This window comes from Pelophylax lessonae (genome assembly GCF_965119305.1).
Source record: "Pelophylax lessonae genome assembly, chromosome: 7".
NCBI classification, from domain to species: Eukaryota; Metazoa; Chordata; class Amphibia; order Anura; family Ranidae; genus Pelophylax; species Pelophylax lessonae.
Window position 1 is genome coordinate 65,867,901 of NC_138774.1, and position 17,525 is coordinate 65,885,425.

At 43.2% G+C, this 17,525-nt stretch overlaps 1 protein-coding gene across 1 annotated transcript in view; it reads right to left on the reverse strand.

The window, feature by feature from the left end:
* Positions 1-14,115, reverse strand: part of LOC309560465 (cytochrome P450 2C23-like) — a 171,413-nt gene extending 157,298 nt beyond the window's left edge. Inside the window, exon 1 of the mRNA XM_082264098.1 lies at positions 13,872-14,115. Within this exon, the coding sequence (XP_082120224.1) occupies positions 13,872-14,051 (180 nt within the window). The 5' untranslated portion in view covers positions 14,052-14,115. The remainder of the gene's footprint in view (positions 1-13,871) is intronic.
* Between the last annotated feature and the right edge of the window lie 3,410 nt (positions 14,116-17,525).

Genomic DNA, 17,525 nt, shown 5'->3' on the forward strand with positions numbered 1-17,525 from the left:
GCCCATTTCCTTAGGGGGGAGCACGTGTGGTGTGGTGTGGTGTGGTGGAGGAAGACACCGTCTATCCTGATAACAATTTAGACACCTGAAAGAGCACCAGTGGCATGGACTATATGAACTGTCTATTAATGCTGATTACCTATATTTATATACCTTATCACAGCACAATGAGGACAGTGTGCTAAGGAGACACATCAGTGCTGCTAAATGTTATTAGCTAAATGTGCCTAGATGTACATTATGTTTAGTGACATTCTATCTTTACTAATCAAACTGGCTGACTGACCTTCCCCCACTCAAAGGAATGTTCCCCTGTGGACATTGCTCCATGTGTAAACATGTCATTAAATCCAACGCTTTCACCAGCTCTGATGGCTCAAAATAATTCACTATTAATGAATTCATAAACTGCTCTACTACCAGGGTGATATTTGACCAGGGTGATATGAAATTATGTGCCCCTGCAAAAAAATATATGTTAGGATAACTAAAAGACAACTAAGGGTAAGGATCAATGAAGACATTGCTAGCATTAGGAAAAATGAAGATGAGAAACCAATAGCCCTACATTTCATGCAATTCCATCAGGCAGACACAAAGGACTTAAAAGTGAGGGGAATTTATGCCGTGAAATTGCCAGCAAGGACCGGTGATTTTGACACTATTCTCCTACAAAAGGAGAAAATGTGGATATATTAAATAGGCTCTCTTGCACCCCAGGGATTAAACAATGAATGTAATATCCAACCCTTTTTGGAACTATGAGCGCAAACCTTTTCTGCAATGTATTATTTCTATGACATTTCCAATCGAATTAACCTATCCTATTATATCACTATACTATTATATAGTTATGCTTTATGTCACTCTCTGCCCTACTTCTAATATGGCGTGGGCATTCTCTCTTCTCTTCTTTATATAACAACCTTCTCTTGTCTCCTTTATTGATGCTTTGTAGGTTGTAAGATATAAGTTATGTAAATTATGCCATATTTTCACCTCCTCTTTTGTTTCCTCTTTTTCTCCCCTTTTTCTCCTTCCGTATCTATCCCCCCTTTTTTTATCCCTCTCCTCTCCCCTTTATTCACCTTCTTTTTCTTCCTTCATATTATATTTTTTATTCTTTTCCTCTGTTTTTCTCTTTTCTTATCCCGGTGGGTCCCAGTGGGTGATGTTTTTAGATTAAAGAATATTCATGTTGCATCTGATGGATGTCTGGGAGTAAATACATTGATATTAATGATACAAGACGGAGGGCAGTCCTAGAGAATATGGAGTTAATTCCTGTAGTACTCTGGACTGACTCACACAGCTGTGAGTAAGCCATCCACAAATTGAAAGGCTACTTAAAGGCCATCTGATGAACTTCTCCCCATGTAATTGGCCAACAAAACGCGTCAGAAACGCCACCATCTGTGTTTACCAATGGGATAGGAGATGATGGACGAACACCCATAAACTCAGCTGGATATGGTAACGAAGGAACCAATACAGCGGGACTTTCAACCAGACTGAGCAGGCTATCTATGCATTTACGAGCTGCACCAGTGGCAGCGACGGGGTCGAGGTAGTCAGACGGTGGTGAGTTATTCATCCCTTCAACCTGCTGGGACTTTTGCAATTCACCTCCACCACAGTATATGCTATACCTAGGCTGCATACACTTTGTCTTGAATCAGCAGCCTATCGCACTGTAAGTGCGGACTGCCTATGCTCCATTACTGCCAGCATAAGGGTTTACTGTCATAGTTACCTTAATCTGTTACCTGTGTCCATGGTTTTCCATCTGGATTCACAATCACCAATTGATGCAATTTTTCTCTGAGGCCATACATAACCCCGTGATGGAAGTGCCCATCAGTATTTATATGCTTTGGATGATTGTGTGACTGTGGTGGGTAATGAATGAGCAGCTGCCGTATCCCGGTTTTTAATTGACAACGTTGTCTATTTTATTGGTGAGATGAAGGTCATTATTTTGAGTTAATTGGAAAATTGAGGTGTTCACTTTCTATTCAATAAATCTTTTTCAATACCTGTGTATCCCCTTGTGACGTGCTTGAGACCAAGCTTGCAAATTGCAACAGAGCGATCGGCTGCACATGTGCTAAAAAAGGCACAGACAGCTAAGCTGTGGGAAGGGTGCTGAGAGATAACAGCTCCACAATGTGATGTAATAGGGTGGCTGCTCTCTACCCTTTCATGATGACTTCCTCGTTGGGGTTGTGCCTGACCCTCACTTTCCTCCTCTGCTCTATACGGCAGCCAAATCGCGTCAATGAGCTCATCATTATCATCATCTCCTCCATCTTCATTACCACTGGAGACAACTTGGCAATACACTGTGGCTGGAGGAACATGAATGCCAATTGTGTACCAGTTTTCTCCCCTTTCTGTAGGCTCATGTTCCTGCCTTCAAAAACCTCAGAACCAACATCTAAATCAAGTAATGGCTGTGCATTGTCAAGAAGCAAGTGGCTGATACTGTGTTCAAATAACTCAGATGGCTCCTCCATGCCTAATGCTGGGGCTATGGCAGGAATAGCTGTGGACAAGGAGGCAGATTTAGCCACTCTGGCAACCGCAGTGGACTGCGCACTAGTCTCTGCTTGGGTGACAGAAGATGAGGAGAATAAGGATGGTTTAGTAAGCCAGTCCACCACCTCCTCTGCATGCTGTGGCTGGATAGCATGGGCAACATCACTGAACAGAGGAAATGATGTCCTGCCTGAGGACTGACCATGTTCACCTTTGCCTGTGGACACATACCCTGCTGGCCCGCTCACAGTGTCATGGGAACATCTGCCTCTCCTTGTTGGCCTCCCAGGCACGATGAGAAGGTGCTTATTAACAAAATGTAATAAAAGTATGGAAGTGTGCACATGGATGCAATTTAATCAATGGAAAGTGGTATTTGGTGCACTTTAATAGTACTCACTACACAGACACACTGCACTGACAAACTGCAATACACTAGAGTAAAACTGCACAAAAAATATACTGCATTAAATGGCACATAATGCGTCAAAATATAATGTGTTAAACGTACAGTAACACACAGAAATATTGTAAGGTAAGCCAGATTTCTACCACCAAAAGGGCAGTGCAGACTTGTGCTCATGCTCGTGCACATTGTACATGTGCTAATATTTATAAGCGAAAGACCAATGTCACTTCTGCATTACCAGTTCATCGCGCACATATTTGTGCGCAATCGCGAACGTGTGTGCGTACACGTGCACATACCAATTAGCACTTGGGGCCCAGTGGCCTATTTAAACTGCTCTATTACTGTGAGCAGTTGCTGAATGGTCTTCAGCTTGTTCCTGTGTTCCTGAGACCTGATCTGTTGTATCTGCTTACCTTTGTATGACCCGGCTTGCCTTTGGACTTTGCCTGTGCTCGTGCTCCAGCTCTGTTACCTACTACTCCAACTTTGGCTTGCTTACCGGATCTGATCTGCCTGCTGACCTTGTACTGTATTGCCTGGCTGTTAACGACCTTGGCCTATATTCTGGACTGTCTTGCCTGCTGATTCTCACTTCCCGGTTGCCACTGACTGCTACTCTCCCGGTTCTACCTCCGTCCCACGCTCTGGTGCCAAGCTGCTACTGCATCCAGGTCGGAGGACTGTGACTATCAGCTCTACCCACCTACAAAGTGGACATCAGCAGCTAGATGCTACGGCAATCGTGCCACTCCTTGCCTTTACACTCTCTGTTCCCACCTTCATGAGTGTTAGGCGGGAGGTGCAAGAGAGGCCTACAACATTCCAGTCTTCACCAGGTACATGATAAATATGCTGCGTTAATGTGAATTACGCAAAGAAATATACTGCGGTAAATGTGCAGTAACGCAGTGAAATATACTGTGTTAAATGTGCAGTAACTCACAGAAATATACTGTGTTAAACATGCACTAACGCACAGAAATATACTGCATTAAATGGCACGTAACGCACTGAAATATACTGCATTAAACATGCACTAAGGTACAGAAATATACTACATTAAAGGCACGTAACACACTGAAATATACTGAGTTAAACCTGCACTACCTCACTAAAATATACTGCGGTAAATAGCACGTAATGCACTGAAATATACTGCATTAAACGTGCAATAATGCACAGAAATATACTGCGTTAAACGTGCACAGAAATATACTGCGTTAAATTGCTTGTAATGCACTGAAATATACTACATTAAACATGCACTAACGCACAGAAATATACTGCGTTAAAGGCACACAACACACTGAAATATACTGCGTTAAACCTGCCCTTAAGCACTAAAATATACTGCGGTAAACGGCACATAACGCACTGAAATATACTGCGTTAAATGTGCACCAATGCACAGAAATATACTGCGTTAAACGTGCACTAATGCACTGAACTATAATGCAGTAAACCTGCATCGACAAAACATACTGACACTAAAGTAAAAATGAATGGTCAGGTCACACTGACTGATCTATCACTAGATTCACACTAAACTGATATTCTACAATGACAATAGAATCAGAATAGCACACTATAGCACACTAACTCTCTAATAGCACTGAACAGAGCCCTGTTCTATCTCTCTCCAATATCACACTGCAAATGGCCGCTGTTGAAAGAATACTTTTATAGTGTGGGGTGGGACTAAGAGCAATGAGCCATGATTAGATAGAGTCATCATTACTTTCACCAATCATGGCTTTGACAGTGTTCTGTGCCCTGATTGGGCAAAGCTTTCATTGCTTTAGCCAATCGGGGCTTCCAATGACCTGTGCGGCGGCACAGTGCCTTGTGGTCATTCGGCGGGCCGAACAAAAGGTCGAACGCCCTGGTAATTTGGGTGTTCGTTGAAAAGGCGAACAGCCAGTGTTCGGGCCGAACTCATGCTCAGCCGAACCGTTCACCCATCCCTACCCCTGAGATAGGTGTAAATAATAGGCCATTAGAAAGGGTGAGGTGTAAATGGTTACCTGAAATAGTAGAAGCAAACTTTTCCAATTGCCTGCATATTTGAGATATTTTTGCACATTCCCCAAAGATGTGAGAAAAAGAGCCAGGGGATGCACATCCTCTAAAACATGTTTGGGGTACCGATGGAAATATGGCATGAAGTTTTACACTGGGTGTAAAATACCATCTTGTAAAGAGCTTGTAAAGAGCTTGGCAGCCATTTCTCTTGCTGTGAGTGATCTTGTACATTTACGAAGATTTATGATGCAATCTTCCCAATCCTCTATAGAGAAGGATAGGTTACATTCCAATTCCCATTTATGCATATATGGTAGCTTTTCTTGTGTGTCAGTATTTACCATGTTGTTATATATGTCTGAGATCAGGCCTTTCCCTCTAGTGGTTTTTAAACAGTTTTTTTCATAAAATGGTGGGGGTCCGTGTCAGATGTTTCAACCACTTCAATGCAGGGCACTTTCACCCCCTTCCTGCCCAAAACAATTTTCAGCTTTCAGTGCTTTCACAATTTGAATGACAATTACTCAGTCATGCAACACTGTACCCAAACTAAATGTTTATAATTTTTTTTTTACAAATAGAGCTTTGGTGGTATTTTATCACCATTGTTTTTTTATTGTTTGGGATATAAGTGAAATGTGAAATGTCAGGACAGTACAAATACCCCCAAAATGACCCATTTTTGCAAAGCAGACAGTCCAAGGTATTTAATGAGAGGCATGGCGAGTTTTTTTGAAGTTGTAATTTTTTTTCCCCACAGTTCTTGGGAAAATTAAGAATTTTTTTTCACAAAATTGTCATAATAACAAGTTATTTATCGCACACACAGCATAGGCATACTTGTAATTTAACCCCAAAATACATTCTGCTTCTCCTCCTGAGTATGGCGATACCACATGTGTGAGACTTTTACTCGGGTACTCTAATGGGCTGGAGACAGGTATTTGGGTACACTGATGGGCTGCAGATAGGTACTCGTATTCTCTAATGGGCTGGAGACAAATACTCGGGTACACTGGGTTGAAGACAGGTACTCATTACTCTGATGGGCTGCAGATAGGTACTCAGGTACTCTGGGCTGGAGACAGGTGTTCGGGTACTCTGATGGTCTGCAGATAGGTACTCAGGTACTCTGGGCTGGAAACAGGTACTGCAGCCCATCAGAGTACTTAAATACCTATCGCTAGCCTAGAGTACCTGAGTACCTATGTCCAGCCCAGAGTACCCGAGTACTTGTCCCAAGCCCGGAGTACCTGAGTATCTATACCCAGCCCATCAGAGTACCTGAGTACCTCTCTCCAGCCTATCCGAGTACCCGAGTATTTGGGTACTCTGATGGGCTGCAGATAGGTACTCGGGTACTCTGGGCTGGGGACAGGTACTCGGTACTCTGATGGTCTGTAGATAGGTACTCAGGGCTGGTGACAGGTACTCTGATGGGCTGGTGACAGGTACTCAGATGAGCTAGTGACAGATGGGCTGGTGACAGGTACTCTTTTTTAATGGCGCAATCTGTGTCTTTTATTGTGCACTGTAAGCTGTAACTTCCTCTTACCGCAATCTCCTCATCACAAAGGATCGGTGTGAGGAGGAGAACCCGGTAACAGGCAGTTACCGCGGTATGTTGACATTTGAGATCAGCTGTGTCACATGGAAAAGAGCCAATTTCATTGGCTCTTTACCCTGATCGGGGAAAGGCTGTGTCAGAGTGACATGCCTCATCCCAGATAGCGAAGCTGCGTGGCCTTGGGGGTGCGCACGAGCGTCGTTAACAAAGACAGTGCATGTGACCGGCTGTGATTGGACACAGCTGGTCACATGGTAAAGAGCAATTTTCATTGCCTCTTTACCCTGATCAGGGATGGGCTGTGTCCCGAGAAACACACTTCATTCCCGATTGCCACACTGCCCTGCCCTGCCCTGGAGGGAGAAAAGGTTTCTGTCTGTGTCATTTTACAATGCGCCAGTAGGAAAGGGGTTAAAGTGTGTGGTGAAAAAAGTGTTTCATTTGGAGGCATCTATGGTGTTCATTATTTGGGATATGGTGCTTTGCTTGCAGACATGAAAAGGTAGTGAGGGTGGAGTCTATAATACATTCTGATAGGGTAATTAGATCATTATTAATCCACCAAGAAAACTCTACAACACCATGCATGCTGAGAGAGTTTGGGGTCCCCTAAGAAGGAAGTTTGTGGGGGGAGTGTCAGCGTTCAAACCGTGTTTCTTTTGATATAATCTCCAGAGTTGGTAGGTTTGGAGTACCGATTGGTTCTGTGTAGCAAGAACATTTTGTGGGACACTATGACACCATTAAAGTCCCAAGAGTGAGTGTGGGAAGATGGAGTCCCTCTCAAACCTGACCTATGGGATCATTGGTTTATAAACATGCCATTGAGCTATTTGTGACAGACATGCGGCTAAATAATAAAGCCAGAAGTATGGTAAGCCAAGCCCCCCTCTTTATATAAAACTGTTTTGGAAATGCTGTACATTTCTTATTCCACACTGTCCCATCCTGTACGCTGAGCTGTACATTCTGTATTTTATACTGCCTCAGCTTGTAGTGTACTGTATGTATGCTAACAGCTCTCTTTCTATCTGGTCTTGACTGAGGCATAATTTATGTTAAGATCAACGGCAGTATTGTTATAGTTGATACTCCAGATATCACAGACAGGTGTCACTGGGTGGCCCCATCAAATTTCTGCTATGGCACCCCATGATTTGTTGTTAGGCCCCTGACTCTTTCCTAAACTTAAAAAAAATTGGATATACTGTACATACACTGTATATTGTACCGTCAGCATATTTTCCAAATTTATATAGTGATGAGATATTATGCAGTATACAGTATATATTTAATAAACTCTACCAGTTCAAGCTCAACATACATTTAGGCTTTTTTTTCAGTGGGAACGCCGTGGTATGCCATTCCGACCCTCCAGCATTTATATGTACTGGCAAGGGGTGTTTGTATATTGGAGGGTGTATTGATCCTGGCTATTCTATATATTATCACTGGGGGAGTGATCTATTGTTGCAGGGGGTTCTATTGTTGCTTGTGGAGGATCTATTGTTGCTGGGTGGGTTTATTGTTGCTGGATGCTGGAGGGGCTCATTTGTTGCTGGGGGGTATTTTGTATCTGAGAGGTCTATTGTTGCTGGCTACTGGAGGATTTGTTTTTGCTGGTTGGGGGATGTAGTGCTACTGAGGGTGTCTATTGGTGACAAGGGATCAATTGTTGAGGGGGGTGGGTGGTCTATTGTTACTGGGGGGGATTTTGTATCTGGAAGGTCTATTGTTGCTGGCTACTGGGGGATATTTTGTTGCTAGTGGGGATGTATTGCTGCTGGGGGGTCTATTGGTGCTGGGAAATCGATTTTTGAGGGGGGCGGTTGGTCTATTATTGCTGGCTGCAGGAGATCTTTATAGATGCCTTTCTTCTTATCATTAACAAATTCCATACAAATTATTTAGCAGCACAAGTGAGTGATACTGTATTCCCTAAAAATGGGTAGCACAAGGAGGTGGATAGGGGGTGGAGACAAGCAATGGTGCTTGTTGGTGGGTAAGGGGCGAAGACGGGGAATGAATAGGAGGAGGGGGAAGTATTTGCACCTATTTTCTGAGAAAAAAGTGCCGGTGTGTATATTGGAATAATGGTTGCTATTGACTTGGCCAGAAGATTATGTTATCGGCGGTAGATGTAACATAAAATATACACTGAATGATTCTCTAAACAAACAAATACAAGCTAATAGGATAATTATCTGAGGTATTTCCACATCAGAGGGATCCGTTGGAGAAGACAAGTAGGTATAGCTGTCCCTCGAAGGGATCTATCGGTGTGGTCATCACCATATGGTAGCGGTTCCCCATCCAAGGAAGGTGGACATGACCTCTAGGAGCTGATCGAAGGAGTGCATATCTCTTTTTATTGCTACCTTCTCCTACCTCAGCGTATGTCCCAAGATTATTGGCAAATAATGTCACTTACCCCCTCTTTTTTGAACAGGCTACACGTTTGACATTCTGGCCATGGATATCCATGGGTCTATAGCAATGTTTCTCAACTCCGGTCCTCAGGGCACACTAACAGGCCAGGTTTGCAAGATAACTGAAATACATCACAGTGATCTCATTTGCTGCTCAGTGATTGCAGTATTCTAGTCTGCATCTCCCCAAGGTAATACCTAAAATCTGGCCTGTTAGTGTGCCCTGAGGACCGAAGTTGAGAAACACTGGTCTATAGGATAATTGAGAATCTATACGATGAGCAGTATGCATGAATTATCAACACTTTATTGACAGGAATCAGTGTCCATGATTCCTAGTCATCTTATGTGACTCTGGGCTCCTGATTCCACCTTCCTTGTTGTCTTTTTTCTGTATACCATTTGCAAGCAGAGTACAGAGCATTGAACTTAAAGCTCCAAAAGAAGCATGTATGCGAAACATGTTGAGCGTTCTAGCTCAATGAACTTTACCATTTACAAAGTACCTGTACCTGTGATGACCACACCGATAGATCCCTTCGAGGGACAGCTATACCTACCTGTCTTCTCCGACGGATCCCTCTGATGTGGAAATACCTCAGATAATTATCCTATTAGCTTTTATTTATTTGTTTATAGAATCATTTAGTGTATATTTTGTGTTACATCTACCATCGATCACATAGCGCCGGTTCACACTACCGCGACGCTACTTCCCGGGGCGACCTCCGAGATTGCGGTGCGAACAGCGGACTTCATAACATTGAAGTCTATGGCGGTCGCCTCCTGGTCGCTCCCAAAGAAGCTCCGGACCCTTTTTCTAAGTCGGAGCGACTTGTGTCGCTCCTATTAGAACGGGTCCGCAGATTCCCTATGGGAGGCGACCTGCGGCAACCTGTGAGGCGACCAGGTCGCCTCACAGGTCGCCTTAGTGTGAACGGGGACTCAATCTTCTGGCATATTGCTGCCTTCCAGGCGATGTGTTTGTTTTTAAGTGTATAACAATAAAATGGGTATTTTTTATCTTACCTTGTGCCAATAAAGTCCATGTTTTCCTCTACCAATTAGTTTAGTTCCAATATAAGGATGTGGCACATAGTAACTGTTTTAAACGCGCTCAGAAAACCGCTATATGGTAGCGCATACACTTTGATCTAAATTGACTCACTGGTTTCTAAGTTCTCTGTCATGGTGACATAAGGGTAGGAAATGGGAGCATATCTTCCCAACAAGGACATAGTAAACAAAAACATTCAAATTATTTCCAAAGTTTTCCTTTCTTCATGCAAAAAAAAAACAGAAAACTTCAGACTAACTTCAGACTTTCAAATTCATTTTGCAAAGGAAAAGTGTGAAGGATTGGTATTGCTGGTTGTGTCTCTATTGGCTCCTAGCTCTCCTTGAGTTCTATCCCATCCCCTGTATATTCAAAAAGCTTTCCCCAATGAAAACTATTTGAAATAAAAAATAAAAAAAGCAGAATTGGGCACGATGGTTTGAATAAAAGGAATATCTCCCTGTTACTAGTAATACATGCTATGATGAGGGTTAATCTTTTTGGAACTACTCACATTCTTGTTATTCTTCCAAGGTTTTTATGATATCAGTGTTGACTCAGGTGACCTATATTTCTGTTCCTCATTAACGTTTTATTATCTTCTTGTGCTGTTAATACATGGATCTCTTCTCTTAATTCACAATATACCATGTTTCCCTACCAGCAGTTGAGATGTCATATGCAATTCTTGCATACATGTGCACATTTCTGTTATTTTTGTTTTTGTAAACCCAATAAAAACTATTTGAAACAAAAAGCTTTCCCTGGGGTTGGGCTCTAAAGCCATATACTACATGAAATTTGTTTTTAATGCAATATTTGGATATAGAACAGGTCGTGAAATACACACTACCATGATTCTGATGCTGGAAAATCTTTCATGACTGCTCTTTAACCACTTCAGCTCCGGAAGGTTTTCCCCCTTAATTACCAGGCTATTTTTTGCGTTTTGGCACTGCGTCGAAGAATTGCGCGGTCGTGCGACGCTGTACCCAGATACAATTGATGTCCTTTTTTTCCCACAGAGCCTTCTTTCGGTGGTATTTGAGCACCTCTGCGGTTTTTAGATTTTGCGCTATAAACAAAAAAACAGCGACAATTTTGAAGAAAACGCCATATTTTTTACATTCTACTATAAAACATTCCCAATAAAAAAATTAAAAAAATCGAATTTATCAGTTTAGGCTAATTTGTATTCTGCTACATATTTTTGTTAAAAAAATCCCAAAAAGCATATTTTAATTGGTTTGCGCAAAAGTTATAGCGTTTACAAACTACGGGATAGATTTTTAGAATTTTTTTTGTTCTGTTTTTATTAGTAATGGCGGCGATCAGCAGGACTGCAACAGTGCAGTAGACAGATCGGACCCCTAACTGACATTTTTGACACTTTTTGGGGACCAGTGACATTAATACAGTAATCAGTGCTAAATCATTTGCACTGTTACTGTATAAATAACACTGGCAGCGAAGGGGTTAACACTGGGGGTGATCAAATGGGTTAATGCATGCCTGTTGGTGCTTACTGACTCTGGTGGGGGGGGGGGGGGCTCTGTGACAGGCACAGAGAGATCGGGTTGTCAGCTTAGCTGAAACTCCTGATCTCTCCCTGCCTCTGTGACAGAAGACTCGCCTGCTTTGTTTACATGAGCAGGCGGGTCTTCTGTCAGTTTCTCTGACGATTGCAGGAGGCCAGTGGCAATCGCCGCCGCTCCTCCCCCGGTCCGCCTTCTGCTGTGTCTGAACACAGCGGAAGCGAGGCTCCGGCAGCGAGTGTGTGGCTCCAGCGGCGCGCGCACACAACCAAGACCTCGTGCGCAAAACCACGTAGATCTACATGATTTTGTGCAGCCGAGCCACCCTGCTACAGTATATCTGTGGTGGGGGGTTGGCAACTGGTTAAAAGTGAAATATTGTTGACTACTCACAACAAATAAAATATCACTGGTCAGGGGAAAATTTGCACAGCTGCTTTATAAAAATGGGTACATACAGTATACCTTACAATAATGACCATACAATCACCTTGAAAAAGAAGGCTGTTTTGCAAAAGGGTTGAAAAACTGGGGTCAAAATGTAAAGCCTCTAAATGTTACATAATAATGAGGAACTATCATATGAGAAGTCACGTCAGAGCCCCCAACTTCACATCAGACTTCCACTTTCACGTCAGAGGCCTCCATCACTTCAGAAGTCCAAAGGAGAAAATTAGGAAGATGTTTCTGGAACAAAATGCCTGGACACTACCCCCCAAAAATGCTAAAAAAGTGGGACACTCCCACCTTGATTCCCCAATGGGGAGGTAATGTCAGGAGAAAATATGGGGGGTTATATTGTGTCAGGCATAAAACCATACATATCTAAAATTGACAAGATAACCTTTATTGGTACAGCATCATTTTTTTTTTTTTTAAATAGACACAATATCACAATATACATTATTTCTAAAAAGAAGGGAATTGTTTCCTTTTATATGTATCTAAATAGAATAGTCAGGTACATGCAGTGAAGGTTATACGGGATCAGTGGGTTAACAGGATCAACACGTTTCACCCTCCCAAGGGGCTTCTTCAGGATCCAGATACAGAATTAACACCACGCGGTTGATCAAAAGGAACAATAACCAACAAAGTAAGAGACAAATCTCCAATCGATATCCATATATCGTATAATAGTGGTCAAAAATAAGACAGCCTCATAATGAAGATAAACCGCACTGTGCCAAACTAATATGTACCCTCCTGCTATGGAAAGCCCAAGCAGAAGAAAAGATAAAACTTCCCGCCTAATCTCCAAAATAACCAAGGATGTGTATAACACCGTTGACAGTGAAATCCTTCAGTCTATGGGCAAAAATATCTATGAGGTATCCTTTGACAACACCCCCAAAAGACATCACATATCCACCCAGGAATGATATCAAGCCATCCACTTTAGCATACAGTCAGTCATGTCCATCCTAAATCTCCATTTCAACACTGTCAGACACAGCTCACCTCCAATCCATCCCCCCGACCAGGGGAGGGCTGGCAGCTTTATGCCTGGGGGGCAAGTCCAGTCACGTGGCCCATTGAAACATTGAATCAGCTCACCATCCATGCCCACCCTGTTTTATAACGGATATTTATGTTATGAAGCAAGACAAACGTGATGCAATGTGGTAACATAATTTAATGTTAATAGCAATAAAGGAGGTTTAACAAAAATACATGACATCACGCCAGACGGGGCCTAGGAAGCTCCTGTTGGGCAGAGGTCCCTCCTGTTGGGCCGGGTGCAGGAGAGCACTCTGCACACTCATACCGCTCCACTGCAGCTCTGCAAATATAACATTGTGTAGCGGCAAACCGGCAGCTGTATACAGTGTCTGGACCCTATATCCAGCCCTGAGTGTGGCCTTTTTACCCGGCAGCAGAGCGGCCCGGGGGGGGGGGGGCATTTGCCACCCTGCCCCCCTTCCCAGTATTCCCCTGCCCCTGACCACACTTCAGAAGTCCCCCCTTCATGTCAGAGTCCCGCCAGAACATCAAAATCCCCCTAGAGATCAGAGTCCCCTATCACCATAGAGTCCTCCCCATCACAAAGTCCTCTCATCCGCCTTGGATCCAGCCTCCAGGGCAAACTAGATGTTGTTCTTGCGGCACCCAGGGGAACTCAAATGGCTCCCAGAGAGTAATAAACACTGATAAAGAACCAGAGAACATTATTTTGAACTGAGATTGATGTCCAAAGTAAATACAACTCTATTGCTAAAAGATCATAAATTCCAAAGCCACTTCTAAAATAAATGCTCAGAACCAGCAGAACCTTTTATCGATATTTGGATGATAATGATTTCACACTTACCTTTAGTAAGCTTAGCAGTACCCCATCAGAGCACAGTTGTAGAAAGTTCCCCAGTATGGGTAGTGGGAATGGACCAGGGGGCATCTTACTTCTCCTCCATAAGAACTTCACATAAATCAGGACTATAATAAAGGTTACAAGACCCAACAAGGCAGTCGTTATATTTTGAAATTCAGTCATGATCGATGTATTGATCGGTAGCGATGTGAGATTTAGCCTCCGACACACCGTACTTTCCTCCAATACACTGTACTTTCCTCCACTTTAGTGATGTCCAGTTCATGAACGAATCGTTCTTTTGAAGCGATTATTTTCAGTTAACTGGATGACTCGGTTCATCTCACTGAACTGACTCGTATGAAACAGTTCACTGGTGACTCACTCAATAGGAGAGAGGTCTGATAATATGATCCTAGAATGAGAGAGCTTAGTTCCGCCCTGCAACCAATCAGACGCTCACAGCACACTGACATGCTGGAAAGAAGCTTATAACAATTCCCAGTACAGCAGACCAGTTACTGAGTTACAGAATCATCATATATTAGTTAGTCTCGCTTAGAACCAAAACACTGAAAGAATCATGAGCCTCAGCAGAACCGAGTACACTCCCCTCATAATATAATATACATACAACACCTACCCACCCATCACCTGGCTGCCCCCCCCCCCCCCAATTATATAATATTCTTCCCCCACAATATATTATACATACCCCACCTACCCAGCTTACACTACTGCCTCTCTGTATATTAGAGTGTCAGCTCTGTAGGACACGCACACTTTTATATACTCTATCTGTATCCTCTCTGTATATTAGAGCGTCAGCTCTGCAGGACACACCTCTCTCTATATACTGTATCTTCTCTGTATATTAGAGCGTCAGCTCCGCAAAAGACACATCTCTCTATATACTGTATCAGTATCCTCCCTGTATATTAGAGCATCAGCTCTGCAGGACACACCTCTCTCTATATACTGTATCTGTATCTTCCCTGTATATTAGAGCGTCAGCTCTGCAGGACACACATCTCTCTATATACTGTATCAGTATCCTCTCTGTATATTAGAGTGTCAGCTCTGCAGGACACACATCTTTCTTTAAACTGTATCAGTATCCTTCTGTATATTAGAGCGTCAGCTCTGCAGGACACACCTCTCTCTATATACTCTATCCATATCCTCTATGTATATTAGAGTGTTAGCTCTGCAGGTCGCACACCTCTCTATATACTGTCTCTGTATCCTCTCCAGAGATGTATAGTAACTAAGTATTACTACTTCACTACTGTACTTAAGTACCGAAAGGCGGTATCTGTACTTTCCTGAAGTAGAATTTTTTTCTCCTACTTTCACTTTTACTTCAATACATTTTTTCGATGATTTCAATACTTCTACTCCGATATTTTTTTTTTGTGCTGCATAGTTACTCGTTACTATTATAAAAATTACCACTGCCAGAACAGTAGATGGCAGATTTCATGAAGCTCAAAAAAAATGTGTATAATGTCAAATTAAATTAGCGCATACGAAAATAATTGCTACTGTATGTATATAAAAAGCTGCTATACCAAATCTTTCCACTAAAAAGAAAATATGAAACAAACAAATAAATGGAGGTACAGCCAGTGGCGGCTGGTGCTCAAAATTTTTGGGGGGGCGCAAAAAGAAAAATGTAATAGGTATTGCTTCGCGTCAATAAACGCGGTAAAAAATAGTGTGAGTTTGAGGTCATGGTACAGGCATGGCACAGGTGATGGTATAGGCATGGCACAGGTGATGGTACAGGCATGGCACAGGTCATGGTACAGGAGATGGTATAGGCATGGCACAGGTCATGGTAAGGGCATGGCACAGGTCATGGTACAGGAGATGGTATATGCCCCCTTTCAATGCAGAGACCAGCGTACATGCCCCCTTTAATGAAGAGATCAGCATGCGTGCCCCCTTCAATGCAATGAACACTGTGCCGTGCCCCCTTCAATGCAGAGTTCAGCGTGCGTGCCCCCTTCAATGCAATGAACACTGTGCCGTGCCCCCTTCAATGCAGAGTTCAGCGTGCGTGCCCCCTTCAATGCAACTGTGCTGTGCCCCCACAATGCAGAGTTCAGCGTGCGTGCCCCCTTCAATGCAACTGTGCTGTGCTCCCTTCAATGCAATGAACACTGTGCCGTGCCCCCTTCAATGCAGAGTTCAGCGTGCGTACCCCCTTCAATGCAATGAACACTGTGCTGTGACCCCTTCAATGCAATGAACACTGTGCTGTGCCCCCTTCAATGCAGAGTTCAGCGTGCATGCCCCCTTCAATGCAACTGTGCTGTGCCCCCATCAATGCAGAGTTCAGCGTGCGTGCCCCTTTCAATGCGGTATTAGACCGGGTCCTGATTGGAGAAGGAGGAGGAGGATCGGTGTGACAATGGCGAATTTTCATTTGCTATTGTCACACAATGGGAGGGCTCGGGACGCACTGCTCTGCGCCCCGGGTCCACCCTTTCCATCGCCCTATTAGAGCCTCTGGCTGTAATCAGGTGATTGAAAAAAAAAAAACTCATTGCACACCATGCTTCGGGCGCCCCTGCATGCAGATTAGGGGGCCGGACGCATGGATGGGGGGCAGCGCCCCTGCGCCCTCATCACACCAGCCGCCACTGGGTACAGCGCTTAAAGTGAAAAGTGCATCAAAAAACTACTAACAAAGTGGCTGTGTTAATAAAGTGCCTGCAATACTGTAGATATATATATCATCATTGCCCCCAGTGCCCACACTCCACACAGTATCAAAAATAAAGTGACATGTGCTAAAGCCTAAATGCAGTGCAAATTGTTCCCACAATGTAAATTCATATAGAATATGACAATAAAATCACAATAAAATAAGTTATGAAATAAGTTAGGTCATGTGCAACAAGTTGAAGTGTGTAAACCTCTAACGAAAAGTCCATAAATGAATTCCAGTGTGTAAATCTGGTCAGATACTTCCACCTCCTTCAGTGCTCATGTGACCCACCAACACTGTTATTAATGGTGGATAGCCTCTCACCTTAGCACTGGCAGTGGCACTGGCACTGCACTGGTTCAAAAAGCTGTATATATTTAATTATTTCAATTCTCATAGGTCCTCTCCTCATAAAGAGATATTATAAGAGATAAGGTGATGAACTTCTTGGCGGGATGGGGACACCCGCCACTTCTGGAGCCGAGCCGCTGTGATTCCCCAACATGTGACACACTGACAGCCAAGAGATCTAGTGGTTAGTAGTGTTCATTAACAATACCGCTCTTTTAGATAATAAAATTAAATAAAATATACTGACTCACAATTTAGTAGTAGGTAGCGTAACAGTAGGCAGCACAATAAATCAATTCAATCAATCCACAGCCTCGCTCGCGCAGCGGCCCGCGGACTGTCATCATGAGTTAACAAGTTAAGACCGCACTGGAGGATTTCCCCCTTACCCGGCGGATGAAGGAAAGTGCAAAATAATATCCAAATAGACTCTTCCAGTGAAACAAAACTGCAAAACTTGTGCTCTCAACTTCCAGTGAAAAAAGCAAAATCAGCCTCTTAGAAAAGGGTCTATGTACGCTTGTGACTCTCCTTGGTTGGGAGGTTCTCTTTCCCCTTAACAGCAGATATGTAGACTAAAAATTTTACAA